Here is a 13,461-nt window from a genome sequence, read left to right as displayed (position 1 = left end):
GAATCTTGTTCGTGTCTAGACATATTTGCCAGTGCTACCTACACAAAAACATCTTTTCTCATTAAATGAAAAAGCTCTGTGAAAATATTTGCAAAAGCTCATTCAGATCCATCTGTTTAATAAGTGTCGAATCACTGATGTTTCTTTTACAAATTAACAAATTGCTTGCATGTGTTGGGTAAACTTACTTTATTTATTCGAAGTGTGTTCAAACATACCGATTAAAAGGGTTGACTGACTTCTTAACTTAATTAAAGGTTAACAAAATAGTAAAGATGAGACTGTTCACATCTTGTATATCTCATGAGGTTCCCGATTTTGGAGTAAAATATGCAAACTTCGAACCAAATGAAAGAATCATAGAACTATGAATTGATTATCGGATATTTGTTCGGGTAAATGTGTAATTATAAAAGCTTTGGATGCCATTCATAAATTACACACTAAAAAAATTTCAGACCCCCTCTTCCGTAGTGAAAAATGTATGAAGGGTGAAGCGCCCATTTTTTTTACCAGCTTACCCTTTTTCCTTAATAGCGTGTGTGAACTTGTGAACGGCCCCTGATATACCACGCACCTCGCAACAGTAGAGTATTGACACCATCTGTTTATGAGTTGATTTTTTTAGTGATAGTTCGATGGTTTTTGAATTTGCGATGTTTTTCCTCTTATAATTCGCTAAATTTGATGGGAATAATAAGACCGTATCTTTTAAATAAATTTTGAAGCATACGTTATGTCTTCATTGGAAATAAAAGAACTAATTAATGATCAACCAAAAACCACTTACAGTGGAAGTGTGACGCAAGTCCCTTTACCCACTAAGTGGGTCTTCGTCCCACTTACAAAAGAACTGATATCGATAGGAGTGACGCTTACAGCTTCGGCAATCGGATGATGAGGATAGTGTAAACAACTGATTCAAAAAATTGTTTTTTTTTTTTAAATAAGTTAATATTTCATTGTAGGTGCGTCACAAGTAACGTAGGGCCATGATAGCTTGTGTAAAACAGTAAGCATATAAACTTTTGAAGTCTCTTACTCAAGGAAACTCAATATATTTTTGCCCATTTCTAATTTAATTAACGAATAGTAAAATCGTATGATATGCCTTAATACTTTCATACATATCCTCTATCATACATATCGTTTTTTATTAAAATTACTTGTACTTTTCTCTTCATCTACATCCATATTCTATTACAGTGAAGTTTCAACCAAAAATTGGTCACAGTATTACTGTAAATGTTCTCAGCATTAAGAGAGGGGGTGACTTGTGACTATCATTGATTGCTATTTCTGCACATGAAATCAATCTCATATTCATCTTGTTGCAGACTTAATAATAGAAAAAAAAATATTTCAAGTCAAGCTATTGTATTTGTACCACCTTCTTCTTCTTCTTCTTCCTTTTCAGCCTGTTTCTATCCACTGCTGGACTCAAAAACTCAAAAAGTGGATGTGTTAAAGTATAGTTTCTACTTAAAAAGAGCACTCTGTTTAGCCTCCGTCTACATGACAGTTGCAAAATAGAACAAAGGAACTGTCACGTAAACGGAGTAAAAAATTGAAATAAATTCAATTTCCACTCCGTTTGCGTGACAGTTCTTTTGTTCTATTTTACAACTGTCATGTAGACGGTGGCTAAACAGAGTGCTCTTTTTAAGTGGAAACTATACTTAAAAAAATTCGTTCTAATTTTCAAACCGCGACCTCGACTGTGACTCCTCTATAGTTTCCAGAATTCAGTCAGATGAGCTATTAACATCGGTTTTCACATTTTAGAATAAAAATTAGTTGGTTGAAAGAATGGATCAAAAAAATCTGTTACTTCATTTCCTTAAATATAAATTTTAGGCAAAAGAGGATATCAGCCAAACAATCGCGTATTTGATCTAAAAGCTTAACAGTTGAGCCCCCATAATAATCTGTGTTAAATTGTGTTTTGTGTGCCAAAATCACACTCAAAGATAATTTCTGAAGATTACCTGTGACCCGTACTTCTTTTCCAGTCAATCTTTTATATTATATATACAAATTTTCTGCAGTAGATAACCTGGTTATCCACATCCAAAAAAGTTAGCTGGAGACAAGTTATCTGTCACAGGTAATCTTTTAAGATCTTTTTTGTCAGTGCAGCATCACTATGTCATATCTCAGTAGAGTAGTAGTAACTTTTAAGTCATCGACCAACGCAATTGTTATTTGCATATGCATTTTTCAACAATCCACAGGGCTAGTCATAATTTATTTTGGTGAATCGTCACAGTTGTCCATATTGAAACCAGGTATGTAATAGAATAAAAAAAACTCGATATTAAAACTGTACATGTCGAACCATGCATAAATATGTTCTCTACACATAAGATTTTTACACGTCTACGTTTTACGTTAATCGATTGAATTTATTTTCATTTTTATTTTTCACTAAACTCAATTCAATCTATATATTATTTGTCTTGGATATTGAGTTAAAATGAAAATGTGGTAGAGAAGAGCAGAAAAGAAGAAAAACATTTTTTTTTTCGGATAAAAACATTTACATTTTTTATTAATTTATGAAACAGAAGAGAAGAAGAAAACTATTACGCTACTTGCTGCTAACAACCAATGCATTTCAAATAAATTAATTATTGTGTTATATACCCACTTTATTGGTTTTGGTCTAATTGTACTCTCACCGATTCTAGAGCACTGAAAAAAACGCAGACCTACCTGCAAATGCAAAACGATGTTTAACTTGTATACATATCGTGCGGTTAAAAAATCAAATATTAATGAATTAATTGGCCACACGAATGAATGTGCATCCAACATAATAGAAATAGAAAAACAACAACGTGACTACGGTAAGATGAGTTTTCTAAAGTGCAAGAACCGTTTCATCTATTTAACACCAAAACATTTGGATGAAAATTGCAGTACAGATTCAAATTTTTTGAGATCAACATCTTTAGTATTAAGACGGGCTCTTTGACGAACAGAACCGATAAACACAAAGAAACCAAAATCAAACAGACAAAAAACCAAAAATGTTCAAGTGCTTAGTTTTTCTGTGCGCCACTACAACCGTTGTGCTGGCTAGAACAATGCCAGTGAATAAGAAACCTATTGAAGAATTACAGGACATGGCTAAAAATGAGGAAAAAAGTTCCAGCGAACCTACAATGTTTAGTGATTTCGGTGCCCTGTACAAAATGTACCAAACCTGTTCGAATATGGACGTTTCAGTTTGTTTAAAATTAAAGTTATTCGGTCTGCTGGATAATGCATCCAGATCGTCGAAAGATATCGAAATATTTGACGGTGTCAAGTTCATTCAGGCTGCTTCTGACAACGACATTGCCGAGCCGAAAGTTACAGAAGATGAATTAGTTAAACAGTTGCCAAGGTCGTTGGAGGACAAAGAAAATGCACTGACATCGTTGATTTGGAATAAAATTGTTTCGTTCTTCCAAACACACACTTTGCAGGTGAGTCAAATTGCTATTCCATCTATTTAAATGACATAACTGTTATTCGAATCGGGATATTCTTTGCATTAGAGCTTGTGCTGATGCTGACGCTTGACCCAACCATACAACATAAAACTAGACTTAAAAATGAGTTTCCTTTTGAAGCATTAATTTGTGTGGTGAAACAAATGAAGTAGAAGATTTTGCCTCAGATTTTGTTCGACTCTAGCACTCTAGCTCAGAACCCACACTTTGCATAAACCAATTTCTTGTTCCACTCTCATCAGGCAAACAACAAGAAGTCCAAAATTATACCAGACGTATGTTGGAACCGCGGTAAATGAAATTGGGGCTTAGTAACAATTTCTCTTAAATAGTTGAAAAACTCTCGACTCATAACCATACAAATGTCCAACGTATCTACAATTTAAAAAAAAAAAACCTGCCTTACGAATGTATTATTGTAGGTAGAGTGGTAGAGGCCAGTTGTCCCCAAAGATTTACAAAGCGTTAAATTTCTTTTTTTTTATTTCATGCAGATTTGTGTGTTTTTTTCTACTCGTTTCGCTGAACTGCACGGTACAATTTCTCACATTTTTTTTTGTTATTGAGTAAAAAAAGAATAGTCTTCCTTACGTACAGGTTTCCCACTGCAAACATTTTTTTTTCTTTAAAACGATCGATTCCATGATTACACGTCCAATCACACAACCATATTTAATTTATTCAAGTAGGTTATATGCATCTTATACGCTGTCGTATCACGATATTCATTTAATTCCATTAAATTATCGGAGGATTGATGTTGTACCATAATTAGCAACACGTGCTCTATTTGATTCATCACTTTATTATTTAATTAAGATCTTTTAATAGCTGCGTATCCGATTCGTTTCATTAAAAACAAATTAGCCCCTCAGTTTAAAATAAAATTAACGAGAAACAAAAGATCAAAAGAGAGATATTACAATAGCGATTTTCTTAAAAATGATTTTTCAAATTTACAGATAAAGTTGCCATCCGAAGATGATATCAAGCGATCAATGTCCGAAGAGTCTCGTGATAAAAAGAAAAAAGAAAAGGGAGCTTTGATTATGATCCCGCTACTGCTCGGTGGTACATTTATTCCAATAGCCTACGGAGCACTTGCATTGTTAGCCGGAAAAGCGTTGATTGTCTCTAAATTGGCACTGGTACTGGCTTCGATCATTGGCATAAAAAAACTCGTGTCCCACAGTTCCGGTCATCATGAGTCGTCGCACGAGGTGGTTGTATCGGGTGGTCATGGTGGATCTGGATGGGGAAGAGACTTTGATTTGGCCTATAATGCATACATTCCGAAAGAGCGTAACCAAAACCAAATAGAATAATTTAAATTTTTAAGTTTTAGGTATGTAGCAACTATTATATTATGTATAACTGCCCGACAACATTGATTTTGTGCGCGCCTATTTATTTATTTATTTATTAATTTAATATTTACTGATTGGATTGATAAATTTTGCACAGGTAGTAAATTTGTGTATTGTTCAGAATTCATTTTTTTTGGGAGGAATGATTAATAACAGAAACAGAAACATAAAATCAATTAAATAAACCAAAACCTAGCCTGATGTTTCATTTCGTATTTTGGTCGTATCGGTGACTCTGTTTGGTGTGGCAGTGTGAATACTAATGAGCGAAAAAAATAATTCACGAATTTTCGTTTCAACAGAAAGCAGATCAAGTTAATCAAGTAGTAGCCATTCAGGGCGTATATTTTTGTTTAAAACAAACAGAGCAATTGATCAATTACAATTATCATAACGATCGAAAGTCTTTTTGTGCGCATCTGGTTACCGGATGCTAGAAATCATTTGATGGTTAATATGTGTGTGTGTGAGTCATTGAGTATAGTGAAAATATTGGATTTTATTTGGTGTTTAATAAAAGCCCACGAAAGAGATTTGGGTGGAGCTAGAAATTTGAAATTTCAGTGAGAGTAGAACTGACTCACATCGGTTGGAGCAGTCCTAATGTAGTAAAATTGCATGTTAAAATCGATGAAGTATAGAAGATTTGAAAAAGAAGTAAGAGACATTATACCGGCCCGCTTATACTTTGTGTCGGCTTATGTAAGTAAGCGTTAGGACCAAGAAATTGACGCCTGTAAAACTTTAATCATTCATTGACTACTTTCTTTTTTGAGGCATTCTCGCAAAACCCAACAACAGCTGTCCAAACTTATCAAAAGGTTGTTCGTTCAATAGTTTCAATATATTATGTTTGATCAAAAGTGAAGATATCAAAAGTGAAGATATCAAACGTGTTAGACCATCTTTACTGGTTGCTTCATTCCATCTTCAAACACTGGTAAAAATAACAAAAGAATCGTTCCAGTTGTTTATATGAGATTTTCTATAATAAACAGGTTATAGCCGCATACAATGTAACAATTAGGTTTCTCTATCCGTTTTTCAAATAAGGCGTCATTAATAAGTTACGTAACGCTTTTTAAGTGCTAAAATTAATTCCTAATTAACTCGACAAACACGCGCTCTCTGAATTTAAAACAACACTCTCTCCCAATTTATGAGGATAAGGGTATATCGGGGGCTGGAACATAGTTTTACCGTCCCAGACCGCGTATTTCTCGAGTTATTTAAGATTTAATTTTGATGACAGCGCTGAAAAAGCGTTACATAATTTATGAATGATCCCGTAGCAAGTGGAACGATTTTTTTTATTGCCAGTGTTTGAAGAGCAATGAAGAAACCAATCAAGATTACCTTTTAAGGTTATTAAAATAACACAGATATTTATTCCACGCGATGGGATTTTGAACTATAAACTTATGAGAATAATTGCTTGTAAACATCTGAAAAACCTTGACTACCGAATTCTATGGACCTTTGTCAGTTATAAACTGTAAAATAAAGATCGCTTTTACCTATTCGATACAAAATGGGACACGTATTGTTGACCCTCTAATTTATTTTTTTGAAGTAGGAAAATTATGTATTAAATTTGCTGTTGAAAAAACAAAAATTTTGCTGCTAGAAGAATAAATTTGCTGACAAAAAATAGATGCCGATACAAAATCGTTAGAATCGTTGAATATAACTTTCCAGGCGCATAAAACAACTTGAAGTATAACTTGAAACAGTTCGCTTGTGTAACGAAACTGTTACCGGTACAAAGAAAATGTAACGTCTATAAGGGAAAATTGTAACTGAGGATTAATTTTTCTGTTGGATTCAATGCAAAATATTCCTTTATATTTTGGGACTATGAGAGTCTATATTTTAATTTTCTGGTTCGGCACACGCTCACAAAAATAATGAAATACTAAAAAATCTAGATTTTCATTTGTTAAACAAATTTTGTGTGAACTCATTTACAAACCACAACAACTCCTAAAATAGATAACATGTCGAATTTCACTTTTCTCTCCCTAAAAGTAGAGAAAACTTAAAAATTCAAAAATATCCGCTACCTTTAATTTTTGTCTCGAGCTATGCAACGGAGGACTCAAAAAGTCGAAAGACATTTACCATAAATAATCCCAGATTCTGGCGTATTTATTGACCATTGCACGAAAGGTCGAGAAAGATCGCACGAAAACTAAACCATTTCAACACTTGTTAGGAAAATGATTAATAAATCATTGATTTTATTGCATACAGTAAATATGACGGCAAGATAGATTCGCCTTGAAATTAAGGGCAAAACTGACCTTTTCTCATAAAATTGTTTAAAAACACGTTTCACTCCCGAAGTCCATTTTATTTCTTCATTTTTATCCACAAATCAATTATAACAGCTACCACATAAGTGGTGTCACATCCGAGGAAGACCGATAGCCAAAACAGTGCATCAATAAGAAGTCGTGTCGTCGCTGTAGAAATTGAAGAAATTATAACTTTTTGATAAGAAAGATATCTTGAAGAAAGAAAAATGTTATTGAAAAGCACTTTTTGCCATCTTATTCAACATCCGTGAAATTACAACCATTTATGGAACCTTACCACCTAAACTCGATGTTAAACGCTTAACCGGTTGTTTAATGAAATGTCTTCTTAACACTTTACTTAGCAATGTCATTTTTATATTTCTTTGTAATCCATCAGACGAACTGGAATTCATATTGGATAAAATGATGATCGAGTGTCGGGCTTCCGAAGACAGTGCCAGAAAAGAGATCATCATTTTGCAGATTTAATATGCGTATGGACGTCTGAACTGAGTCCAATAAGTTTTGGCACTTAATGAATTGACACTATTACCTTGACACTCAGTCGGATCTATTTACTGTACAGAAAGCATATTGTCACAGTGACCATATAATTTCGATATATATCATCTGTAGGATGCACTTGTACAACACTTACACTTATATATATACTATTACCATACCAGCGAGTGTGTTTTTTATATTTATATATTTATAAATTGGAGATTCGTTGTTGGTGCCATATCACTGCTGTTATGGTATGCAGAAAAAATATTGTTATTTGTGTACAGGTGATATGTGTAAGACACGACAAAAGTGGAAAGAAATGTAATTTAACGAAGAAAAAAATGTGGTGTCTCCAAGTTAATAATAAAATGCGGTTTTTTTTATTAAATGAAGTAGGTTATTAAATTCTATTGATATACAATGGACATACATTTTTATTTGCGAGACATTTAAAAAAAAGATTACTTTAAGCAAACAAATAAAGCATTTTCTCTCCCCGTATATATTCAAAAAAAAAGCAACGAAGAAGCAAAAAAAAAATGTCTGATACAAGTTCTCTATTGATTAACTTTCCCACCACACTGTGTAACAAAACTGTACACTCCTCGGTACATATAAAACTTTTATTTACATGGTTTAATGTATTTAACTATTATCAGCAAAACCAAGTCAGTACATTTATAAATCGGACAATAATTTATATTCTATATCGTTACTGCAATCTGCGAGAATAAAACGCGAACATCAATGTCTTCTAGTCACAGTTCACCGGTTGCCTTCTGACTAACAACTTGATTCAAAAAGTAAACTAAAAAAAATATTATTATTTTTTCGCAATATATCCGTTAGACTGATTGATAAAGAGTTAATTCATTTTTATCGGTGTTGATATAAACAAAAAAAAAAACAAAATTCGGGGTTGCAAATTGAATTCAGACAAAAGAATATGAGAAATTTGTGTGTGTTTATTGCCCTTGTTGGCATTGTGAATGCGCTGCCCTCCGAAACGGATGGTCTATTGACATCAGCACTGAAAATGATTAAGGAGTGTGGCGATAATTCTATGTTTTTGTGTATGAAGGTAAGTGTTGAAGAATGTTAAATGTGGAATTTAATGTGATTTGAAATTTTCGCGTAAAGGAACATAAAAAAAACGTAAAACTTAAGAGTTAAATCTGATTAATTTTGCAAAGAGAAGTGATTTTTATTTTGATCCTGAATCAATACTCGTTTACCCATCATTTTTAAACATAAAACTATGGACATTCTCTGTGTACGACAAATATGTTGGATCAGTTTTTGGTCGGTTCCGAAAAAAGTGACAATTGAGAGTGTTGTTACATATTGATTCCTGAAAGAAAAACATTGTTATATTATATGTTCGTTGCATTCCTCTAAAATTTAGAAACTTTGAACCCTCAAAAGACCCTGAGTCGGGAATTACCATATCTGCCATTTTTAAATCATTAAATGTAAAAAAAATGTGAAGAAACCTTGATCAACATTTTTGTACATTTGTAGACAGATCATGGACCTCTAAAAGCATCTAGCAGCAACACAAACAAAGTTTTGAATAGAAGACCGGAATAGATCAATTCATTATGTTATGCAAGTGATCTTACTGATTATTATTGCTCGCAAATACAAACAGGATAACTAAAATTTTACAAAACTTGTGAAATCGTTCGAAATGTCATTCCGTTAGATTTTAATACTATTTAGAACTCAGACTATTTAGAATATCGTAAAATTATTGTACCCTCTCGGTTTTCATTTTCTTAGGGTTTTATTCTGATTGGTCCCGTCTAAAAATTATCGAATGCAAATTAAATGTGAACGACTTCTTATTTTGCCAGACCCTTCTTAATATATTGTTATCATGTCCGGAGCGATAGCGGAGGACTTGACGCAGTCTAACCCCCAAAAAAGATCTAAATTTTTATCGTCCCTTCAAAATAATTTTCATTTATTTGAAAATAGAATTTCAATATGTTGGGTTTCTAGTTCTCCAAACTTCTTACTAGAGGACCATGTAACTTTTTCTTGGAGAAAAGGTAATTTTTGCGAATTTCTCACTACACATGATTTAGCATACTCAAGAAGTAATTTATTTTAAATCAAATGTTCTAATTAAAATTGGCAGAAGGTCCGCATAATGTGTGGATTGAAATGTTATACAAAATTTACACGTTTGTACTGAATGGAACGATGGAGAGTAGAGCGTGATCTATTACATTTTGACAAAAACTACTACTGCGTGACATGCTCTATTGTGATTCTACTGAAACAAATATCCTAATACAAAATGAAGTAAAGGCTATTTTAGACTATTATTACCTTTAGGTGCTATACCCTCACCACCATACACACAATTACATATTACTCCTTCACAATTCATATTACAGGTACTTTCATATCTATACGTACATACATAACATACTCCTTTGACTTGTACATGTGCTGTACAGTACACCCCTTCACATACTTATTTTTAATTTTCTTAAAGGCAATTCCCCTGGAGTTTAGGCACCCAAAAAAAGTGTCTGGAATTTTGCTTGTTTCAATTTACTCGCAAAAAGTATACCACCAGATCAATGCAAAATCGTGAAGTGCGGCGGTTTGACGGGTCTAGTAGGGTTGAATTTAGATGGAAAAACTCTTAATCTCTATTGCTATGCTCCGTGGACCACATAGTTCCAACTCAATATACCTCAAATCACGGCTCTGTCATGTCAAATATTTAGAAATGCGTGTAAATATTGCCACTTATTCGTATTTAAAAGTTAATTTTTCGCCTGACATTTTTGCCCCAACTTGACGTCGAGGCCCGATGGTCATATAAACAGGTAACTTTTACTTTTAACTGAGCTATGTCATGTAATATACTTCACAGCGCTCTGACAGCATAATTTATATTAAGCCTAGAGCCAAATTCAGTTAGGTGAGAATCAAGAAAATATAATAGTACATTATGTGTCCGCTGGGAAATTCGTTCATCTGTGTTTATCTGACGAATTTGATCTTGTTTTGTAGCTAATTGAAATATTTAAAATCAAATGATGTACGGCGATGCATATTTAAAAGTACTGTCATTATAATTCTTTTATTTTGCTTGTTTCTCTCATTTCTCCATACACTTGTGGAGAAATTAGAGAAGTTGGAGAAATAAGCAACTTATAGTAATGACGGCACTTTTAAATGTGTATGACTGTGCACTCAAAGAACTTTGAAGAAATCAGAAACTCAAGTAAAACACAGAAACAGAAAATGTGTCGGTTTTCAAAATTCCTTGTGTGTAGTAGATTTGTATCGATTTGAAGAAGATACAGAGTACAAATTTGTCAACTATTTCAATTAGTCGTAATCAATCACAAATAGCATGAAATAACTTTATGTGTTACAATATTTACAACAGTAACTTTCGTAAAACGCACCTCAAGAACGATGACCACCGTTCGCCGGTAGAACGTTCGTATCTCGTAGTTCAAAACAATTTTAATGCACTAGATGTGAGATCACAAATACGAGCCGTGGGTGAGCTTAGCAACACATCGTTTGCTCAGAGCACCATACAAAAGGTTTCCAAATCGTCAAAGTTCGTAAAAGTCACTTTAACGCACTAGTGCAAATAAGTCGCACATCTCGGTGTCTGTCGAAAACGTTTTTAAAAAATAAAATGGATCTCCCACTGAAGTTCAGTGACTGAACGCCACAAAATACTATTTTTTCAGGAACGAGCACTTCGATATGTTGATGCAACGGATGGCGACATCGAAATTGGCGAAGGTGTCGCATTCCTACAAACTGAACCAATTAATCAAGGTCGTTCAATGAATGAAATCAACCTGCCTGCAGAGCCGGAAGCACGAGAACTTGAAGTTGATTCATTGCTTGTGGATCGAGTAGCACGATTTTTAGCCACACACACATTACAGTTCAAAGTACCAAAAGACTCAATTGAAGATTTGCAAACGTCATTAGAAGAAGGTACGGATATGAAAATTTATTAAAAAAATTTTGAATTGTTAGTGGTTGGGTTTGTTCTAAATTCGGAAATTCGTGAACAGAGTTGACATTCTACAAAATTAACGTTTGTTTGCAGCACGTGGAAAGGGAGGCGGCGGTGGCGGAGGTGGTGGTGGCGGCAAAAAACACCGAAAATATTTGTTGCCACTTTTACTTCTATTCAAGCTTAAAGCAGCTGCCCTTTTGCCGTTAGTACTTGGTTTCTTGGCTCTCGTTGCATTCAAAGCTCTGATCATAGGAAAATTGGCGTTGATTTTGTCGGGCATCATAGGACTGAAAAAATTATTTGAATCAAAACACTCGTCACAGAGTTACGAAGTGGTGGCATCGCCACATCAGTCGTTCGATGAGCATGCCCATTATGGACGTTCGTCAGCCGGACATAATTTAGCTTATGCAGCACATACAAAATAGTAATTAACGTAAATTTCGTTAGGTCTAAGTTAATTTATTTATTTTCTTCTCTATTCAATACACACGTACACAGAACTCACAACAAAATATCGATTTTTTTTTATTTAACGGTCGATCAATACGACGATTATTATTAAATATATATTGATCAAATGTGTCCTCATAGTCAATAAGTAATTTATTTTCATATTTATTTTAATAATTTTTTTTTATATTTATTTGTTATGATGATGAGACAACGAACAAATATCAACACTAACTTTTAACTAAGTAATACACACGCACACACATACGATCATACAAAATACCACGCACGCACACACAGTTCTGACGACTTCCGAAACCATTTCAACAAATCCAAACTGTGACCGATTACCATATCTGTAAAATAGTTATCAACGGCACAACCTAATCGTATACTTACTCTAAAAAATTCCTCAACTACATTTATAACTTACTTCTTTTCGCGAAGCTCCTATTGGATGCTTTTCTTTTTATTTTATTTTTCTCTATAAATAATCTCTTGAACTTTATTGCATGCATATATCAATATATATATATATATATCATCGATGTTATTCATTATGACTGGCATACGTATAAATATCATAATATATATCGGTTCTATCAGCAGCGGTTTTATAATTACTGGAAAAGAAAGCAGAATTCCATCGGTTCTAAATTTTTTTCGTTTAGTTTTATTTTTTTTAAATGCGTATGTGTACCACACAAGCGTCTAATGGTAGAAAAGCAATTTTCTCTTTACCAAATTACATGACCAGCCAGACTAGATTCTGGAAAACCTGATAAATTCAAATAAATCATCCATTTAACATTGCATTACAAATTCACTCATCTAGAAATATTCATATAAAGAAATCCAACTCTGCGGAAAAGTAGATCGAAACATCATTTACCAGCCCAGTATAATATATGTACCGTGTTGCGTCGTAGTCATACTACATGTGACACAAATTACCATTTCTCGTTTTTTTTTAAATGCAAGTAGGAATCTCTCTCTCTCCGTTTATATTGCAATATTTTCATAAAACTACAAAGTTAACGGAACAACAATTTGAAATTAATGCATTTTGGTTCTGGGTCAGCCACAATACACACCTTTTTTATTACATTTACACTCTTTTTTTTATATAGCACGCACACAATTTTTAAAACTAAAAAAAAATAATTTTTAATTTAACTACAATTTTCATGTGTCACTTTTATGATGTCACTTCTCATAAACAAAATATATTCATATTTCAATTGACTGAAACACATAAAACGCATGTTATTCCATTCCACACTCATTCATACAATTTTATTTTACATTACTCCATACAGCTC

At 33.3% G+C, this 13,461-nt stretch overlaps 1 protein-coding gene across 1 annotated transcript; it reads left to right on the top strand.

The window, feature by feature from the left end:
- The first annotated feature begins 2,928 nt into the window (after nt 1–2,928).
- On the top strand, nt 2,929–12,407 carry LOC119068935. Its single transcript, XM_037172799.1, has 5 exons — nt 2,929–3,473; nt 4,463–4,816; nt 8,567–8,755; nt 11,406–11,661; nt 11,777–12,407. Exons 1-5 carry the CDS (start codon nt 3,033–3,035, stop codon nt 12,112–12,114), a joined length of 1,578 nt encoding a protein of 525 aa, XP_037028694.1. The 5' UTR covers nt 2,929–3,032; the 3' UTR covers nt 12,115–12,407.
- Nucleotides 12,408–13,461: the final 1,054 nt, after the last annotated feature.

This window comes from Bradysia coprophila, assembly GCF_014529535.1.
Source record: "Bradysia coprophila strain Holo2 chromosome X unlocalized genomic scaffold, BU_Bcop_v1 contig_20, whole genome shotgun sequence".
Classification (NCBI taxonomy): Eukaryota; Metazoa; Arthropoda; class Insecta; order Diptera; family Sciaridae; genus Bradysia; species Bradysia coprophila.
Note: the sequence above shows the minus strand (reverse complement) of the source record. Positions and strands in the feature narration are given on the sequence as shown.